Genomic DNA, 22,146 nt, shown 5'->3' with positions numbered 1-22,146 from the left:
TAATGATACCACAGGCAGAAACTCATCTAACGTCATACAGACTTTTATGAGCCTCGAGTTTCTATAACTGCCATGATTAACCAGCTATTGGAAAAATCACTTCTGGTGTGATCAAGTGACCTTGTTATTTATTTGGCTAATTACTTCTAATCAAATTTAAATGGTCCTGTATCAATGCATCAACATACAAGCATCTGTAGGAAGACACACACACGAATAACATGATATATCATTTGAATTGAATCAAAGTCAAAATAACTAATAAGTAGTACTTGCTTCTGCAAAAATCCAGAAAAAGACTAAAAGTTCACAATCATCAATAGGTAAAAATTAGGTATTTTTTATTTCATTAAATGCTTCAAATATTTCAAGCAGTATTTTCATTTTATTTAGTTTTTTTTTTTTTTTTTTTTTAAAGACAGGGTTCTTTGTGTAGTCTTGGCTGTCTTGGAACTTGCTGTATAGACCAGGCTGACACTGAACTCAGAGAGCCACTTACCTCTGCCTCCCGAGTGTTGGGATTAAATAATTTATTTTTATTTATTTGTTTGTTTGTTTTTTTTTGAGACTGGGTTTCTCTGTAGCTTTAGAGCTTGTCCAAGTCTGTACTGGAACTAGCTATTGTAGACCAGGCTGGCCTCGAACTCACAGAGATCTACGTGCCTCTGCCTCTTGAGTGCTGGGATTAAAGGCATGCATCACCACCGCCCAGCTCATTTAGTTTTAAAAAACAAATTCAGCCTCTAAAGTCTAGAGTCTAGACATTAAAAACAAAGAGAGAAAGAGCTGATGAGAGGCTTAACTGATAAAGGTTCTTGCCACCAAGCCTGACAACCTGAATTTGATTCCTGGGGCCACATAGAAGAAGAAAACTATCTCCTGCACGTTGTTCTCTGACCTCCACAAGTGAGAGTGTGTATGTGTGTGTGCAAAACCACAAATAATAAATAACTATAATGAAGTCTATTTTAAAAGAGAGCAAAAGGAGAGAGAAAAAAACCCAAAACAAAACCAATGAACACAACAAAAGTGCAAAAAGGAAACATCAACAGGTTTCTGGTACCACAAAGTAAAGTCCAAAATCACATGTCCCAACACTGCAGGGAGACTTTCAGTTTGAACTGCACGCACAACATGCACAGGGCTACCAGACTTAGACCAGGCTCTTTTACCTCAACCAAGCCATCCACACAGTTGAGAACATCACAGACACTCTACTTCCAGGCCTCTATACAGATTAACTGTGGGGAAGCAACAGGCAGATTGGCCTTTTGACTCAATTCGTATTATTTAACGTAATATGTCATGTTATTGCCACAACAGTTTACACAGTCATAGCACAGGTGAGCTTTTATATCTACTTTCAAGATGGATTTCAAAGTCCATCTTGAAAGTACGACTTTGACTCTATAGACACCAATTATACTTAACACGGAGTAGAGGGAAGGGGGTGGACAAGCAGCCAGGGCTGCTACTGCACTTCTTAAGAGTTTCAGGCTACGTACACAGCCCATTGCAATGTCTGAAGTTCTACACAGTCTCAGGGGCCTGGAAAGACAGGAAGGTGAGTTTAACTGCTTGACACAGATGCTAGGGCACTTGATAGCTGTTGTTGACTGCTCGGCAGAGCTCTCACAACCTATCTCTATCTTCTGAGAGAAATAAAGAGAATTCTTGAATACAGCTTCAAAAAGACAAAATCGGATATACTGCATTATGTAAACCGTACCATCATTACTCTATAGCATGTCCCTCTTCACTCTTAAAGCACATGTAAGCCAGCAACTTACAGTGTGTGTGGGAGCGTGGGTGGGGAACCTCTCCATCAGGGCTTGTACTAAACAAGTCTCACCCACTAGCAGATGGCGCCGATGAAAAGAAAACCAGTGGCCACAGGCAGGTAATTTCAGCTTTCTAAACCCTGCTTCCTTGCCTCAAAAGTGGAGATTTGTGTCACAGCACACACATACATACACACACATATATAAATAAATAAAAGGAAGAGGGCTGCTCAGAGGTTAAGACCACTGACTGTTTACTGACTGTTCTTCCAGAGGTCCTTGAGTTCAATTCCCAGCAGCCATGTGGTAGCAGCTCACAACCATCTGTAATGGGATCTGGTGCCCTCTTTTGGTGTATGTATACATAATTAATAAAGAAATCTTTTTTTAAAAAAAAAAGAGGACTGAAAACCATTAGATGTTATTAAATGTATCTAAACTCATTAAATGTTTAAGCAGGTTGACTAAAAAAGTAGCTAGCATATTGGTTACAACACAGTCTACCCTCAGTAAAGCTAGTTCACTGAGAACGTAGGTGACAAGTGCACCTTCATCCCTGAAACAGGAAAGCTATGCTAAGAGATTTCTGAATAAAATGTAGAAGGACTAAGATCAGCCTATGTGACACCTCTAATTAGGATTACCAGGAAAAACTGACTGAAATATTCTGCTAAGTTTTTGTTTCTTACTGTTTGAGCAAGGGTCTCATTAAGCCAGCCAGCTCTTTCTCGGTCTCTTGAGTTATGGAAGTCACAGGTATGTAGTACTACTACTCCAGGCTCTGTAGCACCTGATAAGCAGAGTGCAATTGAAAACAGAATTGAAGCTAGGCAGTGATGATCTCTGTGAGTTTGAGGGCAGCCTGGTCTACAGAGTATCCAGAACAGCTAGGGCAATTACACAGCTAAGGCTGCCAAAAGGTCAATGAAGCCAAACTGCTATAGATTTTCACGCCTCAATAAGATTTTTACATATACTGTATGGAGATAAAATCAAATAAGGAAAAAACCATGATACAACTAAATTTAATTTAAAGGCTCACCTTGCCTGAAAAGTAACTGATTTTCAGGGACCTGGAAGAAAAAACTACTAGTTAAAGCCATCTAGCTCCTTACCTTGCACAAGCAGGGCCAGGCCAAATGACTGGACATTAATATATTGAGCCAGAAACCCCCAATCTCTCTCTCTCTCTCTTTAGTATTTTTTAACTTTTACTAAGCAAAATATTTCTTGAAAACTTTCCAATCAACTGAAAAACTAAGAGCTAAATTCTCCAAGTATAAGATACCATCCATGAAGACAGGCGGTGGTGGCGCGTGCCTTTAATCCCAGCACTCGGGAGGCAGAGGTAGGCGGATCTCTGTGAGTTTGAGGTCAGCCTGGTCTACAAGAGCTAGTTTCAGGACAGGCTCCAAAGCTACAGAGAAACCCTGTCTCGGAAAAGAAAACAAAAAACAAAATAAAACAAAGATACTATCCATGTGTCAGGGATCCTCTTGCCAATATTCAAACAGTTGTTTCTGGTTCTACAGGACTCTCTGCTCTAATATATATCATGTTTGACCTTGTCAATGTTAAGTTTCTGATATGAGACTCAAACTTCTATTGTTAGAAAACTTCTTGCTGTTTTACCTACAGAAAAAGCTGTTCAGAGCTAGAGGCAGAGCCAACTAAGAGTGTCGGACAGCATGTGCAAGGTTAGCTTCAAGTCCCAGCAACACAGTAACAGAAAGCAAAAGCACTTGCACTGTAGTTCTGTTAGCATGGTTAGAGCTTGGTATGGAAACAAATCTGAAGCTTTTATGTAAAACTCATGTTTGAGAGAAAGCTTTCAACAGATGCTCAAAAAGGTCCACTGAATCCCCTCTCCCAAAACTACAGTCTTCAAACAGTTGCCATAAAGTCTACAGATAGGAACACCCCTCCCACAGCAGCTATCAATTGCCAATAGCTCTGCAGCCAGAGGCAGGACTTCATCCTTACCTCCCATCTCCAAGCCCTGTGCATCTGCCACAGCAGCTGTGGGTTCACATGTGCAGCTGCCCTGTTGTGCTGGAAGACAGCTTCCCTACAGTCCTACATCACCTAAGGCTCTGACCCTCCTCCTGCCCCCTCTTCTGCAATGATTCTTGTTATTTTTAATACTTTAAAAACACAGTGGCTAGGAATATTTCCTTTCTATGACAGGTCTAAAAAAGACAGTATGATTCTCTGACCATCTAAAGTGCTTTATATACAGTGCTACACATATTTATACAAATCACCAATTCTTATAACCTAACAGACATAAAAATAAGGTTCAAAAAAAAAGGTAGAGTAACCTGTCTCAGAACACTCAGCTAGGGAGTTACAAAGCTCGCCTTCAATCAAATTCCATGCCTTTCCTTACTTGGGTTGCAGTCTTTGCATTCTAAGTTCCCCCCAAAGCAGTGAATTCAAATACATTCTGAGTAAAAGCAACGCGGAAAAGGACAATGAAGAAGGAGAACATTCATGAGGCCACTCTGTGGTCGCTTGACCTCCAGCCCAGGGCACCCACACAGACCTACTCACACACAGTGCTCACTCCAAACAGCAACACAGACAGATCTCACATTCTAACTCTCTAAGAAACAGTCCCAGAACTGTAGCATGAGAGAAGAAAATGAGATTGCTCTTGTGGCCAAGGAAAAATAGAGGTTGCTGAGGACCGGAGTGATGACAGAGAGGAACAGGGTTTGTTTGCTATGTTTTTTTTTTTAATTTTTGATTTTAAAAGAAGGTCTAGCCGGCTGGTGGTGGCACACACCTTTAATCCCAGCACTTGGGAGGCAGAGGCGGGTGGATCTCTGTGAGTTTGAGGCCAGCTTGGTCTACAAGAGCTAGTTCCAGGACAGGCTCCAAAGCTACAGAGAGACCCTATCTCGAAAAACCAGATGAATAAATAAATAAAGGTCTCGATAGAAAAATTAAGTGGATGAAAATAAAAATTAGAGAGTAGGAAGATAAGAACTAAGGTAGGGTGTAACATGGAAAAGCACATTTTTCTTTTTAATCTTGTATCAATACCGTGACTTTTGTGCACACGTTAGCCAAAGCTGGCTGTCAACTCCCATTTCCCTTTGGCTCAGCCCCTAAGGGCTGGATTATAGTCATGTGCCACCAAACCCACCTTCATTACTGTTTCAAAAAGTATAGTTGAGTACTAACCATGGTGGCACACACCTTTAGTACCTGCACATCAGAAGTGGGTAAAAGCAAGAGGATCTAGGTTTCAAATCAAACTGGGTCATGAAGACCACTGTCCTCTCTCCCCCCAAAAAAGGATAAATAGAATCATAATTTATAGAATCCACTGTGATTGCTGACTAGAGTAACATTCTTCATTATGAGTTTTCAATTAAAGTATAGCTTCAAATATGTTAAAAGAAAATATCTAGAGACAGAGCTGGAAAATGTTAAACTATACAATAACACTCTCGAGAAGTATCAAGTTTCCACTGAGGCCATTCACCAAAATCTTCAGATCTTTTTCATCATTTTTGTTTTACTTGAGACAGGTCTCATATATCTCATTACTAGGGATTTTTTTTATTGTTATTTTAAGAAACAGGGTCTCACTTTGTAGTCCATGCTATCCTGGAACTCATAGACATCCTCCTGCTTCAGGCTCTCAACTGTTAGAAGTACCAAGTGTGAATCACCATAGCTGTCTACTGGAACATTAAAGTATCATTCTTATTCTTTCTTCATTCATATTTATGTCAGAAATTAGGAAAAACAAAAAATTCCTATAACTACTTTCTTTTAAAAATATGGGGTGGTGAAACTGAACATTAGTATTCTTAACCATGGACAAACTCACAAAAAGTACCAACCACAGCAATAGTAGGAGAAGCCTACTCTACCCAAGGACTTACAGGTTAATCAGCACTTCCCTGCGTCATGGTCAACCTCTCAAAGAGCCTCTCAACTTTCCTTCAAGGTATTGCTTTATTTTTTTGCTTTCTTTATCTATTAACACCTCATTTTCTGATAAATTGGATGCATTCAGGTGGCAGACTATACTTTCTAAAAAATCTGAAGATAAATTTGTGATTTCAGAAACAGAGTAAAGATGAATTCTAAGCTTTAATATGCTTGAAGACATGAATGTATATTTTATACAAAAGGATACTGATTTTATCTAGTAGCATAAAGAAGGCTGTGGAAAATTAATGTGAATTAATCTTCAGTCTAAAATACAAAAGAAGGGAGGCACAATGCCAGGCATGACGGCCTATAATCCTGGAACTTGGGAGGAAAAGACAGGAGGATTAGCAGTTCAAGGCTAGCCTCTGCTACATTAGCCTGTACCAAAGAGAAGTTCAAGGCTGGTCTGAACTATAAGAGACCCTGATAGAAACAAATGAACAAGCATGCAAGTACATAAGAAAGGATAAATAAGACAGACGTATGAAAGCACAAAGGTTTAGGAAGCAGACAACAGTTCACTAGCAGACAGCAGTTTATTGGTTTCTCTCAGCAGTGAAATCTCCTCCTCTTGGGTGGTTTGCACTGTGACGGCAGCTGCATACCTTTGGTAGTATCAGATATGCTATTTAACAAGGCACACATCATGTCTCCTTCTAAGTGGTGAGGGTTGAGTATATGAGCCGGCCTCTGAGTCTTCTTAAATTGATTCTCTAGCTCCAGAAAACCTTGGTCTCCTGAGAGGATGGTGAAGGGGATCTGCTTGGGCAGTTGCTCATCTAGTCGGCCAGCCTATGTTGGAACAAACAGCACTGGTTTTTAGAAATCTGCAAAAAGTTTCAAATCTATTTCACCATGAGCACATATAGAATATTCCCTAGCCAGCCTTCATAAATGAAATAATATAAACTTAATCAAATATAAGATGTCAATAACACAAGATAAGCTATGTATGTACCATAAGGAAAAAAAAACCAGCCAAACTACATATACCTACACATCTATATGAAGGAGGGACCTAAAAGGCCACCTATTCATGAAAAGGCAAATAAACCCTCACAGGGAAGACGTACAAAAGGTTAACTGTGTGATTCAATCAAAGAAAGAAAAAAAAATCTCTTGAGGCTGAAAGAGCAAGTGACATGCTTGTTAGAGCATTTATTTACATTACATGAGTGACACAAAACATTCAAGTAGAGGACTTAATATAAAATAGGTCCTGGCTCAGCACTTTCACTGGGTGACTGGCAGAGGCAGATGCAAACGCAAATTCTACAGGACTACACTGATTGATACAGTGCATCTCAATTTCAGATATTAAACTGTGAAAGCACATTAGTAACAGCAAGTACAGTATCATCTCAACTATTTATTTCGTAAAAAACTGAATCTGCTATATATAGATAGAGATCCGGAGGACTGACATAAGCAGGAATTAAGCGTGAGGTGGGTCCTTGACAGACTATATAGCAGTAAGTAGACCCTGATGCATACAGTTTTATAAAACCAGCACTGAACAATGAACTATGCTGCCACTACAGTTCAAGTGGGAAGAAATCCAAATGGACCTTGGATTGACATCAGGTTTTGAACAGAACACCTACTTACATGCATACATATGGCAAAATCAGCAGCATCTTTTCTTTTACTACAGCGAGGATGAAGAAAGAAGCATCCGATTCTGTTCAAGTAATTGTAGACCTTACAGCTGAGTGGAGGCTTCCAATTGGTGTTTCCACCTATTGAGTTTAGAAAAAAATGTAAGTGATAGTCAAGCAGAGAAAGAAAAGACGAAGACCCTTTTCAAGGTAAAATATAAGCTGTACATACCCTGTTTCTTTAAAGTACTAACTACAATGTGAAAGAACTAGCCCGAGACGTAACGCAGTTACTAAAGTGTGTGCCTAGAATGCACACAGCTGTGGGTTTGACCTCCAGCACCACAGAAAGCAGGCCTGGTGGTGCATACTCAGAGGTATGACCCAGAGTTCAAGGAAAGCTTCAGCTAAAAAGCACACTGGAGGCCAGCCTGAAGCTATGAGATGCTGTCTCAGTCCCACCAGAGGCATCACCATCTTATTGCTTTACAGTTTTGGGGATGGAGACTGGCTCCTTTAATCTGCCTATGCACATACAAATATATGTGTTAAAGATGGCTCAGTGGTTAAGAGCACTGGCTCAGCTAAGAGGTGGTGGCGCATGCCTTTAATTTCAGCACTCAGGAGGCAGAGGCAGGAGGATCTCTGTGAGTTCACGGCCAGAGTGGTCTACAGAGAGTTCCAGGACTGACTCCATAGCTGAGAAACCCTGAATCAAAAAACCAACCAACCAACCAACCAACAAAAAAGCACTGGTTCTTCTTTCAGCCAATCTTGATGTATGAGTGTCTTCTATCTATCTGTTGCTTTCATTGGTTAATTAATAAAGAAAACTGCTTGGCCTGATAGGTCAGAACATAGGTAGGTGGGGAAGACAGAACAGAATGCTGGGAGAAAGAAAGCAGAGTCAGGCAGATGCCATGCTTCTCCTACACAAGACAGATGGAGGTTAGACTCATGCCGGTAAGCCACAGTCAAGTGGCAATACAGATATTAGAAATGGGTTAGATCAATATGTGATAGTTAGCCAATAAGGGACTGGAGATAATGGGCCAGGCAGTGTTTAAATGAATACAATTTGTGTGTTGTTACTTCGGGTGTAAAGCTAGCCGTGCGGGAGCCGGGCAGGATGAAAAGCAGGCCTGCTCTCCTCATCACTATAGTCTGATTCCATCACCCACAGGTCGAAAATTCCATCACACCACAAATGTCTAGAATTCCAGTTTCAGGAAGCCTGACACCCTCTTTTCATCACCATGAGCACTAGCAGACAAGCAAAACACCCATAAGCATAAAATACAACTTTTCTTAAGTTTATATGGATAGTGAGCAAATTAAAAAAGTTAACATTGTTTGAATGGTATCATTCTACAAGAAGTCAAAATTTGGTGGTTTTACAAGTGTGCCAAAATCAGTGGGTAAGGAACAATGCACAGCGATCTCAAGATGTCTGTTTATGCTCACAGGTCAGTGCTACCCTTGCTCTTTGGTGTTCCTCAGAGAGGCTTCTTTTGTGTGGGCTCAAGTTCAGAGACTCCTGACTTAGTTAAAGTCCTGTGATAACTGACAGCTCAGCGATTAGCCCTCAAGAGTGCAGCTTTGAAACTCCCTCCGACGCCCAGGGATGGAGGAGTGCTCTGAGACACTGTCTTCTGGACACGTCACGGCGCACAACTGAACTGCGAGGACCTACACTGGGTGGGCCACCAACATTCCATCACAGACTGGCAGTCCACTATTAAAGTGCTCAAGCTCTGTTAAAGAATCTCCAACCCAGAGACAGAGACCCACATCAGAGCACTGGACTGAGCTCCCAAGGTCCAGATGAAGAGGAGAAGAAGGGAGAAGATGAGCAAGGAAGTCAGGACTGCAAGGGGTGCGCCCACCCACTGAGACAGTGTGCTTGATCTAATGGGAGCTCACCAAGGCCAGCCAGACTGGGACTGAATGAGCATGTGATCAAACCGAACTCTCTGAATGTGGCTGACAATGGGGGCGGACTGAGAAGCCATTGATAATGGCACTGGGACTTGTTTCTACTGCATGTACTGGCTTTTTGGGACCCTAGTCTATTTGGATGCATAGCTTCCTAGGCCTGGATGGAGAGGGGCAGGGTACCCTGCCCTCTCTTAAGACTGGAGGGGGAGGGAGGAGCGAGAAAGGGGGAGTAGGAGGGGAATGGGAGGAAGGGGAAAATTTTGAATGGGAAAAAAAAAAAGAATCTCCAACCCATACTCATGAGAGCAAGATACACAGATACAAACACAGGAAGAGCATGCTTTACCATAAAGGGGTTCTGTGGCAGTAGTAAAAGTAAGATGTGAGACGACGATGGGGGTGAAATGGTGTGTGTGTGTGTGTGTGTGTGTGTAAGAGAGTGTGTGCACAAAATTACCAAGTATTTTAAAAAATTAAAAAACTGAGGCAATCAGCAGAGCTAGACTTAATAAAACATTAGACTGGCTAATTTATCCAGATCAGTGTGTTTCTATCTTTAATGCCAATCCTTATCTTTGTATGCTATTCCCTCTGAAAAATGAACTCTACCAGATACTCACTACACTAAACATCAGTAAGTCAGAGACTTCCTTCCCATAGGTCTGGTCAGAGGTTTATAGAAGTATCTAGTGAAGAGGTCCTTCATAAAGAGCAACAATGAACTGAAGAGGCAACAGCAGCACACTGAAAAAAACATCAGTCCCATAGCTAGGCGACCACAGTTCAAGGTAACACTGTAACAAAACACAAGCATCTCAGTCTGTTTCCTTGAATTTAGGGGTTTTTAGCTTGTTTTTAAAGGATTTATTTATTTTTATGTACACTTAAGTTTTACCTGCATGTATATCTGTACGAGAGTGTCAGATCCTCTGAAATCAGGGTTACAGACAGTTGTGAGCTGCCGTGTGGTTGCTGGGAATCAAACCCAGGTACATTGGAAGAGCAACAGTGCTCTTAACCACTGAGCCATCTCTGCAGCTTTTAAATTTTGTTTTGAAGTTAGTATTATGATTTTAAACAACTGTGTAACTATCATATACGATTCTCTCAGCCTGCTTTCTTATATTTTAAAAGCCTGACACATAGGTGTTGAATGAATCCTTCTTCAATGTGTATCAAAAAAGTACATGAATTCTGGGTTAACAGAGCTAATACTTAACATAGAAATATGTTAACAACAATAAAAAATTTAGGGCCAATGTCCTGATAGCTCAGTGGGTAAAGATGCTTGCCACCAAGACTGATGACCTAAGGTGGATCCCTGGACCCCACATAATGTAGGAAGAGAAGATTCCCACAAACTGTCCTCTGACCTCCATACACATATATACATAAAGTAAAATAAATGTGAACGAGCAATCCAGGAGAGTAACGCACATTAATAACACAGTTTTCATGTTCTACTCAGAAAGGCTTAAAGGACCTTCTCAAATGAATCATGCTTGCAGAAGAGGAGCCTCACAACGCATCCCTTTTCAACCATACCTTGAAAGCCCCAAATAAATGTTCCTTGATTAAGATGTCCAGGTAGATGACCAAAAAAGTTCGACCAGTTATCAAAATCTACAAAGACTATGTGCGTCATGGTTCGCAGGTAGTCCACATCTGGAAGCTCAACATCCTCCTCTAAGAACACACACACATACAAAAACAAAAAACAAAAACATAAGATGAATTCAGTAAGAATGGTCCATAACTATCCTAATTCCTCAAGTCTAAAGACATCAGAAGTCCAATATGCATAAATGTTGTTTCTATTATTCATCTCTACTGTAATCTTTCCAAGAAATCCAAATCTGTCTATACTTAAACTAGGTGACTTACGGTATTTTATGCCTGCCTATATATCCTTCTTAAACTATCTCCCTTTGCCTGTAAGGTCAATTGTGTTTTTGTTTTGCTTTGAGACGCGATCTCATTTAGGCCAGAATGAACTCAAACACACTACACTATCAAGGCTGGCCTTGAACTTCTAATTCTTCAGCTAGGTGAAGTAATAAGGGTGGTGGGGTTGCGTTCCCAGAACCCCGGCCGCCTGCCCGGCTAGCTTATGCCCCGAAATAATTACACGGACACTGTATTCTTTTAATCACTGCTTGGCCCTTTAGCCCTAGCCCTTACTGGCTAATTCTGATATCCCGATCAACCCATCTCTAATAATCAGTGAGCACCGGTCTTACCGGGAAGATTCTAGCCTAGTCCATCCTGGGTCGAGCTTCATGGCGTGTGTCTGCCTGGGAGCTGGGAGTATGGCATCTCCCTGAGGCGCCTGCTCCCGAGAGCAGAGCGGTGGAGTCTCTTGCTCTACCGACTGAGCTAGCCGGGCAGCTATGTGGGCGGCCGGGTGTGGGGGACGCAGCCCTGCCGCCCCATATTGCTCAGTCGGTAGAGCAAGAGACTCCACAGCTCTCTCGGGAGCAGACGCCTCAGAGAGAGACGCCATGCCCCGCTCCCGGGATGAAGCTCCGACCCAGGATGGACTAGGCTGGAATCTCCCCGGTAAGCGCACCTTGGGGTGCTACATACAGATGATTAGAGGTGGGCTAAATTAATATGTGAGAATTAGCCTAGAAGAGAATGGGCCAGGCAGTGTTTAAATGAATACAGTTTGTGTGTTGTTATTTTGGGGCATAAGCTAGCTGAGCAGGCGGCCGGGTGTGGGGACGCAGCCCTGCCGCCCCATATTACTACAGCTAGGTGACAACAGCGGTGCCGTGCTTTTAATCTCAGCACTTAGGAGGCAGAGGCAGGTGGATCTCTGCAAGTGAGTTCCAGGACAGTCAGAAAAACCCTGTCTCCAAAAGCAAATCAAAACAAAACAAGAAAACAAAAGAGTGTAAGGAAAGCCAGGCACAGTGCTGATTCTTCGGCCTTCACTTCCCAAGTGCTAGGTACAGGCATGCACTACCACACCTGGCTAGAGCTCTTTTTAAAAGTCATTTGTAAAAGAAATTAAGTTCTTTTTTGTTGAAAATAAAGTTATTTTTAACAAATCACTGTACTAGGCCAAATAGAAGTCCAAATTTTAAGACTAAATAAATAAAATTTCCCTATCCATAAATATTCAGTGTGCATGAAAAGACTCATAAACTTATGTCAAAACAGAAACACACAAAAATAATCTAGTACAATAATACAATATATAGTAACATTAAATTAAATTATGTCCCAATGTTCTATTTAGAAAGGCTCAAAGAAACTTAAGTTTGAAGGCAGCCTGGGTGACACATTAAACCCTACAAACATGGTTTTTAAGGTTATTTACCAAGAACACTCTTGGCACAAGAATTTGCTTTTCTTAATTTATTAGTAGCCCCCTGGTTTGAGGATTAACCACTCACAGAAGCACAGCTTCAAAACATGACCCCACAGGCATGAGAAAGTGCCGGTAGGAAGTTACTACCTACTTCTTGGTTCTCTCGGGCTCTTCTTCCATCTCCCGTTCTCCACTTCTTAGCCTACCTCCCCTTCCAAGCTTTTCTACCTTGACAAGGCCTTGAAGTATCCTGTAGTATTCACGCAAAGCCTGGAATATTTTGAGGTGAGTTTGTTTCTAGTAGGCCTCACAGAGGCCTCTTCAATGTATCACTTCTGAGCTATGCTCTATCTTCTGGCCCTCAGAAACCGCAGGTTTAGATACTACAGTCCAACACAGACAAGTACACATTTCCCAGTGCAGTGAGAAAACCAAAGGAAAGCACAAGCAAACATAAAATGCTGTGGCTGCTCTCTCACTTTCTTAGAACTAAAACTGATGAGACGATTAAAGATGTAATGCTTTCTCTAGTGCAATTACTCTTTTTTTCCTTTTGGTTTTTTAAGAAGGGTTTCTCTGTGTAGCTTTTGGAGCCTGTGCTGGAACTCACTCTGTGGACCAGGCTGGCCTCAAATTCACAGAGATCCGCCTGCCTCTGCCTCCTAAATGCTAGGATTAAAGGTGTGCAACACCACTGCCCAGCTGTTTTCTCAGTGAAAACCCACAACTAAAGGTAGCATCGAGAGCTATATGCACTACCAAGCAAACCTATAATATAAAAGGTCCATGGTTTATAGCCAGGTGTGGTGGCTCACACCTATGGTCCGAGCTTGTGTGGAGGCCAAGATGAGGGGAGTCACTCAAGCCCAACAGTCCGAGCAACAGTGTGAGACCATGTCAAAAAATAGATCAATGGTGGAAAATGAAGCCCAACCAGAATTCCAGCTTGCCACCCTCAGCTGCTAGGCCTCACACATGCCCCCATCCAATTAAGAGCCAAGACTCTCTTGGCCCAGGAGTGGCTATGTATCCCCGGGGAAGATGAAGCAAAATGCTCTACCCTAGATAAATATATTGAAGTCCAGCAGGTCCTTTAGCAGGGACAAGAACCAAGGGGCTGCTTTGTTCCTCAGCTGAAACCAGGAGATTCTAGGTATACAGGCCCATGGCAGAGGGATTTGAAAGGTCCCTCCTTTCCTTACTACAGAGGTCTTACACCAGGTAGGCAGATTGTGACAGATGTTAAAAACTATTTATTACTTGAAATAGTATTAAAATGCTATATATAAATATATATATAAATGTTTATAAATAAACAATTTTAAAAATAAAACATGAACCAAAGAAACAGCCAAAATTTATTTACTGTTTGTACTCTACCTTTTACAATTCACCAGGTTAATAGTCAAAGTCTACAGGTTTATTGTATCTAGCCAAAAATAATTAAACTTCAAAATAACATAATGGACTATTCTATTCATTTAATCTGATCATATGGAGGGAAAGGTCAAAGGAAGTATAAAGGAAGAAATTAACCTCTCAACTCCCCACCCCCATTTCTCATTCTACTTCTAATCACTATTTTAATTATTTATTACAAAGCTTTGTTGCAAAGTTATAGTTTCTCATATATAAAGAATAAGACCAAGCCGGGCATGATAGCAGTGACTGTAATTCTAGCACTTAAGAGGCTGAAGAATGGATACAACTTCTAGACCATCTTAGGCTACAAAGTAAGCTCCAGGCCAACCTGGGCTAGTGTGAGACCTTGTCTTAAAACAAACAAACAAACCCTAAATAAATTTAAAAAACAAACAAATAAGGCCAGCAGGGTGGTAGCAGCGCACACCTTTAATCCCAGCACTCAGGAAGCAGAGGCAGGTGGATCTCTATGAGTTTGAGGCCAGCCTGGTCTACAGAGCAAGTTCCAGGACAGGCTCCAAAGCTACAGAAAAGAAACCAAAAACAAAACAAAAAAAGAAGAAAAAGAACAAGGCCACATCTAGGGCTGGTGATGCAGCTCAGTGATACAGGACTCATTTAGCATATACAAAGCTAAACACAACACATAAAGATACCCACCCTGAAAACACACACAGAAAAAAAATATTTACTTTTTAATGAACCTTCATATTTTAAGAAAAATACGATTTTCAGATTCAGAATTACTCCCAAATCTTCAAGAAACTAAGTAACTGAGTAACTCTTAGAAAGAGACCTCTGTTATTAAAGACCGCACACACACAAAACCCTGAAAGTCACACTGGCTGCTCATCAGCTGACCTTTCCGCATTCCCTCAGCTTTTGCTGATGAGCACACATGCGCACGATCCGGTGTGAGTGCGCGACACCTGCCCCACGCTGGAAAGCCATACCTATACTCTGGCAGCCCGTGTCATGCTCGGCCCCTTTCTCCACGTCTGTATAGTTCATAGGCTTCAGTTTTTTCTCAGCATGTGATGCACTGGCAGCAAATGTGCCGGTGCTTCCTCTGTCTGACCCGACAGGAGCCACACAAGGTTTCTGGAAGGTGGCATGCTTTCTGTGGAAATGCTGCTGAGCACTCTCGGTGTTCTGGAAGGCTTTGGTGCAGGTGCCACACTTGATCACATATTGCTGCTCCTCATCACTCGTGTCTCTTCTGTGCGCTTGATAGACGTGAGTATTAATGTCAGCCAAATTCTGGGCTGTCGCTGAACACGAACTGCAGCGAAACCACAGTTTACCTTTATCTAGCATGATTTGAAGACATCTATCGTAATCTTCCTTTCTGTTGACTTTACAGATGTAACTCTCATGACAACCACAGCTTAACAAATTACTGGTTTCTATTATTTTAAAATCATCCTCAGTTTTAATTGAGGGTTCAGTTTTTTCTGACACAAACACATAATCTATGCTGTGGTGATCCTTATAGTGACTCAAAAACGCTTCTTCCTTGTTAAAAATAAGATCACAAAGCCCACAGAAGTACTTCATTTTGATCTCATTGTCATGCTCATCTTGGCAATGTCGGAACAAAGTTTCTATTTTATGAAAAGTCTTTCTGCAGTGGGCACAGCTGTACCTATGAAACTGGTGACTTGACAAGGACATACAGTGCTGTTTCACACACTCCTGGGAATCAAACATCTCTTCACAAATTCGGCATTGCCACCTGCCCCTTGGAGGACTTGTTAGGCAACGATCAACAACAGTAATGGGTGAAGGTGGCTTATCAGCATCCAAATGACTCACCGCAGAGGAGGATGGCAAGGCTTCCTCTTCTACCTCATCCATCTCATAAAAATATCTATGCCCATTATGAAACTCAGTGATGTGTCCCATGATAGCATCTTTCTTTATTAGCTCCTTTTTGCATGTCCGACACCAAAATAGGAAGTTATTTAAATGTGCCCCTCCATGAAACCGGCTCATGTGTAAACGCATGACCCCTGAATCTTCACACACCTTTCCACAGACCACACATTTGTAACACATCGTGTTTGCTGAGAAGACATGCCGTTCTACTGCCTCTTCACTTGGAAACCGCTGACTGCACTCACAGCACCAGGCTGTAACTGCTGAACTCTGGCTCTGCACACGAACTATTCCTCCGTGGCTTTCGCCACCTAAATTCGGCTTCTTTTTTGGAATGACACAGTCCACTGCGCTGGACTCTTTAATACACATAACTCGTTTAAGTGATGAAAATTTTGGTTGACTGAATAAATGCAAATCACATGGCGGTTTACTCCCTGCACTGATGTGGCAATAAAGTAAGACTGACTCTTGCACCGAGTTAACAACTGTGACTTTGTGTCCTGAATTCTTGTGACTTTGGATATTGGTTTCATCCACAAAGACCTGGTTGCAATTTGAACAATAACCTCTTACTATGAATTCTTCTGCAACCTGAGCAATGCTTTTCTCAGCTATGGCTACAGGTCCAGCATTTCGACAACGAACCCTAATTTGGATTAAAAAAAAAAAGTGTAAGTTTTCTTTGCTTTATATGATAAGAATTTTAAAATAACAATATAAATAAGTGCTAAAAGATATTTTTTAATAAAGCAGTTAAGTGATACTCTATCACCTTAAAATACTTTTAAATTACCGCTATTTTTATCTTTCTAATCCATATACAAGGGTTAAAAATATTGCCGGGTGGTGTTGGCACATGCCTTTAACCCCAGCACTTGGGAGGGAGGCAGAGGCAGGTGGATCTCAGTGAGTTTCAAGACCAGCCTGGTCTACAACAGCTAGTTCCAGGACAGGCTCCCGAGCTACAGAGAAACCCTGTCTCAAAAAACAAAAAAACAAAACAAAACAAACAAAAAAAAATTAAAGCAAACTTTAGAAAACTTCAATAACTATCGAATGTACTCCTAAAGGACCCTGAAGCAAATTAGATTCTCCAAGGTCATTAAAATATATGAAAGAACACTGAAAACTCTAGACAATATTCCACTCTTTTTCGTTGCTGTTTTCTGGCTTTATTATGGGTTTTAATTAATATATTTAACTGTATTTATTTACTTAACATGTATGGGTGTTTTGTCTACATGTCTGTTCTTTTTGTGTGCCTGATGTTTGTGAAGGCATCTGACCCCCTGGAACTGAAATAATAGACAGTTATGGGCTGTCATGTGGGTGCTGGGAATTGAACCTGGACCTTCTGGAAGAGTAGTCACAATATGCTCTTATTCATTGAGACATCTCTCCAACCTCTATTTTGTTTTGTCGTCCCGCCCTATCCCATCTCTTCAGCTTCATCGTGGCCGCCACTGCCCAACTGCCCTTTTTCTGTTTTTGTTTTTTGGGAGTTTTTTTGTTTTTGTTCTTCAAGGCAAGGTTTCTCTGTGCAACAGCTTTGGCTCTCCTGGTACTCACTTTAGACCAGGGGCCTTGAACTCACAGAAATCCACCTGCCTTTGGCTCCCAAGTGCCGAGATTAAAAGTGTGTGCCACCACCACCCAACTTGTTCCCCTTTTAGATAGTTTCACCATGTAACCAAGACTGCCCTTGAATTTGTAATCCTTCTTCCTCAGCCTCTCAAGAGCTAGAGTTATAGGTAGGCACCACAACTCCCAGCTCTGTTTGTTAAGAATTGATTAACTTATGTCACGAATATGCTCTATCCATGTTTGCTTTTCTGCTAAAGAACAAGACTCATTGAGAACCATGTGGTGGTAAGTGGACAGCCTGAGAATGCTGAACTTCCCATGAAGAACTCTCTGCCTTTTGGCTACCATCCTGTATCTCCATGGTTCCCAACCACACTTCTCCACACCTCCAACTTCTCTCATTCTGCTAGATTTGGTTACTTTCAAGAAAAACAAGACATCCTTTTTTTTAAAGGAGAGACACATGGAATAGAAAATAGTTGCTGAACCCTTCCACTCCTGAAGAACTCACTAACTCTTCCTTAGAGCCTAAGATTAGACCTGTACAAACCTGAAATGGGCAGTGAGTTCCATGTGGGAACGCAGAGTCTGGTGGCAGGCCACACATTTAACTTGAAATGGAACATCTTTGCACAGAGAGACCAGAAGTTTCTTTGCAAAAGATGGAAATGATACTGGGTGTGCTGTTACCTTATCATCTGAAAAACAAAATAAACTATAAATTGCAAGGTAATTTAAACAGAGAATCACCCAATCTTCCTCTTTTTTCCCGTTCTGAACATCAGTTAAGTAAGAAACAGTTTTGTAGTTAGTAATAATGTAGACCATTTATTTAGACTGAAATACAAAGGGTGCCTTCTCCTCAGATTAAAAGGAATCTTTTTTGTTTGTTTGTTTTGTATTTCAAGACAGGGTTTCTCTGTGTAGTTCTGGTGCCTGTTCTAGAACTAGCTCTTGTAGACCAGGCTGGCCTTGAACTCACAGAGATCCACCTACCTCTGCCTGTTTAGTATTGGCTAAAAGGAAATCTTAAATGCAGAAGATCCCATTCCCAGACCTCCTAAATAGCAAGAACACTATCCTGAATATGTGCTTTCTTAACACTTTCTTATCATCCCTCAAAATAGGTAAAATATAACTGGGTAGCAGGCACATTCCTTTAATCCCAGCACTCAGGAGGTAGAGTCAGGCAACTAATTGTGAGTTTGAGACAGTCTCACTTACATAATAAGTTCCATGTCAGCCAGGAATACAAGGGAAGACCTTGTCTTAAAAAAATAAAATAAAAATAAAAAGGGGGGCTATCAGAAATAGATACAAATAAACATTTTTTAAAAAAATAACTTAAACATTTCTTTTTTATGGTTTTAAACTGATAATAATAATAATCAAGGGCTACTCTGAAAAGTATGCTAAATTTGCAAAGATATAATTCATTTAAAGAAATTTAGCAGAGAAACACTAACATACCGCCCAGTTTAAAACGCTGATGGAAATGATTCTTTGCAGACATATGCTTCAAACATGCATCCTTGGTGCTAAACAGAAGAAAGCAAGATGGGCATGCAAAACACTGGATGATCTGAGGAGGAAGGCCATTGCTATGCCCATCAGCTGCAGCTACCTAAAATAAAAGGGAAAGCCATGTCACCACTAAGCCCAGTGTGTAAACTAACACAAGAAAAAAAGGAACTTTAAATTTCCAATTTTATCATACCAATGCTACAGCTAAAATCAATACTCAATACATTTTTTTTAAAAAAATTAACACCTTGTGGTGACATACAGATTTAATAGAAATGGGTGAAATCAAGACATAAGATTTAGCCAATAAGAAGTTAGAGCTAATTGGGCCAGGCAGTGTTTAAATGAATACGGTTTCTGTGTGATTATTTCAGGTGTAAGCTAGCTGGGCCAGCTGGGACAAACAAGGGGCCCCCACTCCCTGTAACAGTTTAATGATAATCTCTAGGACTGCTGGAGTTTAGCAAATAAACTTAGTGCCCTAAGTAATTTTATTTACAATATTTAAAATTTTTATCAGCATCATTAGTGACTGCAAGATTAAGAACAACATGAAAAAAATCCTATACCATTCCATGACTATATAGAAAAAGAGTGTCTGCTCACAGAGCATGTTCTTCTTACCTTAGAGAGAAGATGATCCCTATACTGCTGTTGAGAAACAAAATGCTCATAACATACAACACAAGCAAAGGAACTGGCAAGAGGTCCACGTAATGTAATTGTTGGATCACATGGGGAGTGGTCAAACCTACACAATCAAGAGAAGCAACATTAGAAAGATCCATTTTCCAGCAGATAAATCACTTTGCTTTGCATGTGAAGCTGATGTGCATGAACACAAAAGACATACAAAGTTGTCTGTACTTCTTGAGACGTCTATGAAGGAAAAAAATGGCTGGAAACCCCCAAACTCTCAACTCCCCGTCTTTTAACTACCTAAAAAAGAAACTACAGAAAAAAAAATCTCTGCTTTCTCATGATCTACTGAAAAGAAGCTCAGCTAATCTGCAAATGGGCAACGACAGAGCATTTACTTATTAGCCGGGTGGTGGTGGCACATTATAAATTCTGCCTTGGGTAATTACTTTGGAATGCTCTGTCAGATTATGTAAGAGAGACAAATACCTGTAAATGCTGTCTCCTGAAATTTACTGTTACAGGCTGGATTTCTCTACAACTATTTCAACTGCGCTATAATGCTGGAGAACAATCTAAAATCTTACCCAGCTTTCTAGAAAACCTAAATATAAATTACAAATAACATATCAAAATAGCATAAAAGAACTTGAGTTTCAAATATTGAGCTAAAACTATACTGGTATATCAAACTTCATTTAACAAAACCATTTTGAGAACTGTTTACACATGAATGAGACCCAAGATAGGATCTCTAACACTACAGAAAACAAAAACAACTTGTCCCCCAGATGACTAACCTTCACCATCTGAATTCATAGTATCCTCCTTACCTTTTCAAATGTCCAAGCAAAAGGTGCCCGTTGTCAAATTCCTTGTTACAGTGCATTATAGGGCACAAAATTGACTTCTCACATCTCCCCATTCTGCCTCCACTTTGGAATGAATTTTTTTTCACAGAATTAACTGTTTTGAGTCCTACAACGTCAAAGTAGGCCATTATAAAACAGGCCATAGTTGTGAAGTGACATTAGTATCACAAAAACTAAATGCGTTTGTGTGTGTCTATACACACGTTCACATGTGTGCATACCACACATGGAGGCCAGAAGAAAAGCTTGGGTGTCCCTTAAGTGTGCTATACACTTTTGTGGAAGCAAGGTCTCTTGGTTGCCTGAACTTACTAAGTAGGCTGGAATCTCCTGCCACTATCTCCGCAGCACTGGGATCACAAACACACACCGCCAGGCCTGGCATTTCTGATGGGGGTTCCAGGGCTCACACTGAGGTCCTTGTGCTCCCATGTGACCTTTCATCATTTTCTCCCTAAAACTTGATTTCAGTTACCACCTATATCCTCTAGCAATGGAGGCAAACCCACACACCTTCTACCTTAAGGCTCCCAGGAAGTTCAGGAACTGAATGAAATGTGATCTCTAATGAATACCTGACATTTTTAGCCACTGGTCCACACACTGTCTTGCTGCTTCTGTTTCTGAATGTCCTTGAATAAATTCCAATTCTTGTAAACCATGAGCGTGCTGAAAATCAAGTTTTTCCTAAAGATAATAAGAAAAAACTCAGTTGACTTATGAGAACTACTGTTTCTTGGGTGAAAAGATACATCAGTGATATAAAGAGTATACTTTATCCCAAAACTCCTCACCTAGAAATTTATAACAAAGACTATACATATGTCAAAATAGTCATATGTACTACACTAAGCTGCTGAGCCCACAGCTATTTGTATAAAATTTGCTACATTTTTACATCTCCAAAATTATGGAAGTAGGCAAATTACAGCAAACATTTGATGCAAGTCAATAAATAATGACCAAACATTTTCCATTTTGTGAGATCATACTTTTGTGAGTCAGCAAATGGTGTTGAATAAACAAGGACAAAATGAATGAGTTATTCATTTCAAATTATATAAACTATATCTGTAAGAGGTTTTCAAAAAGGCTAAAAAACAGCTATATTTTAAGGCAATATTGTAATAGAAATAAAGGGTTCTTTTCAGCTTTAAATTTTTAGACATTTTCAAATTTTTATAGTTTTCTATATATAAGAGCTTAGCAAATACTTTTTCAATGAATAATATCAATATCAGACACTCAGCAACATTTACTCCATGGCAGCACAAAGTATCTGCTACCATTTACAAAGAGTGCCAGGGCACACATTTTCAAAAAGGGCTGAAAAGCAAACGGTTTAGGCTTAGCCCAGAGTCTCCACCACCACCTCTAACTCCTGTTGCCATAGAATCAGAGCAGCCACAGACAGTATGTTAACGAGTATGGCAGTATGCAATAAAGTTTTATTTACAAAAACCCACAAACAAACAAGTACATTACAACTCCTGAAAATAAGTGTATGTATTTAGCTCTTCCTATCCATGGCCCCTGCATCAGCTCCTGTTTCCAGATTCTTTCTCTGTTTGAGTTCTTATCCTGACTTCCTTCAGGTTAAAAAAAAAGGACCAAGATTTTAATCTGAAGACAAATAGAAA

The 22,146-nt window shown here is 40.6% G+C and overlaps 1 protein-coding gene across 3 annotated transcripts in view; it reads right to left on the bottom strand.

Annotated features, from left to right (window-relative positions):
* Znf451 (zinc finger protein 451) overlaps positions 1-22,146 on the bottom strand; it is a 58,453-nt gene that overhangs the window by 6,000 nt on the left and 30,307 nt on the right. For 2 of the 3 annotated variants that reach the window (XM_041655249.1, XM_041655248.1), the window contains exons 5-13: positions 21,082-21,193; positions 20,468-20,612; positions 19,620-19,746; positions 18,942-19,095; positions 18,022-18,169; positions 14,960-16,533; positions 10,814-10,954; positions 7,341-7,471; positions 6,338-6,524 (exon numbers count right to left, since the gene is read on the bottom strand). In XM_041655249.1, the coding sequence (XP_041511183.1) occupies positions 6,338-6,524; positions 7,341-7,471; positions 10,814-10,954; positions 14,960-16,533; positions 18,022-18,169; positions 18,942-19,095; positions 19,620-19,746; positions 20,468-20,612; positions 21,082-21,193 (2,719 nt within the window). The remainder of the gene's footprint in view (positions 1-6,337; positions 6,525-7,340; positions 7,472-10,813; positions 10,955-14,959; positions 16,534-18,021; positions 18,170-18,941; positions 19,096-19,619; positions 19,747-20,467; positions 20,613-21,081; positions 21,194-22,146) is intronic. The other variant, XM_041655250.1, reaches the window with a different exon arrangement.

The sequence above is a fragment of the Microtus oregoni genome, unplaced genomic scaffold (genome assembly GCF_018167655.1).
Source record: "Microtus oregoni isolate MIOR12 unplaced genomic scaffold, Mior012 000007F_ref0000211, whole genome shotgun sequence".
NCBI lineage: Eukaryota > Metazoa > Chordata > Mammalia > Rodentia > Cricetidae > Microtus > Microtus oregoni.
Note: the sequence above shows the minus strand (reverse complement) of the source record. Positions and strands in the feature narration are given on the sequence as shown.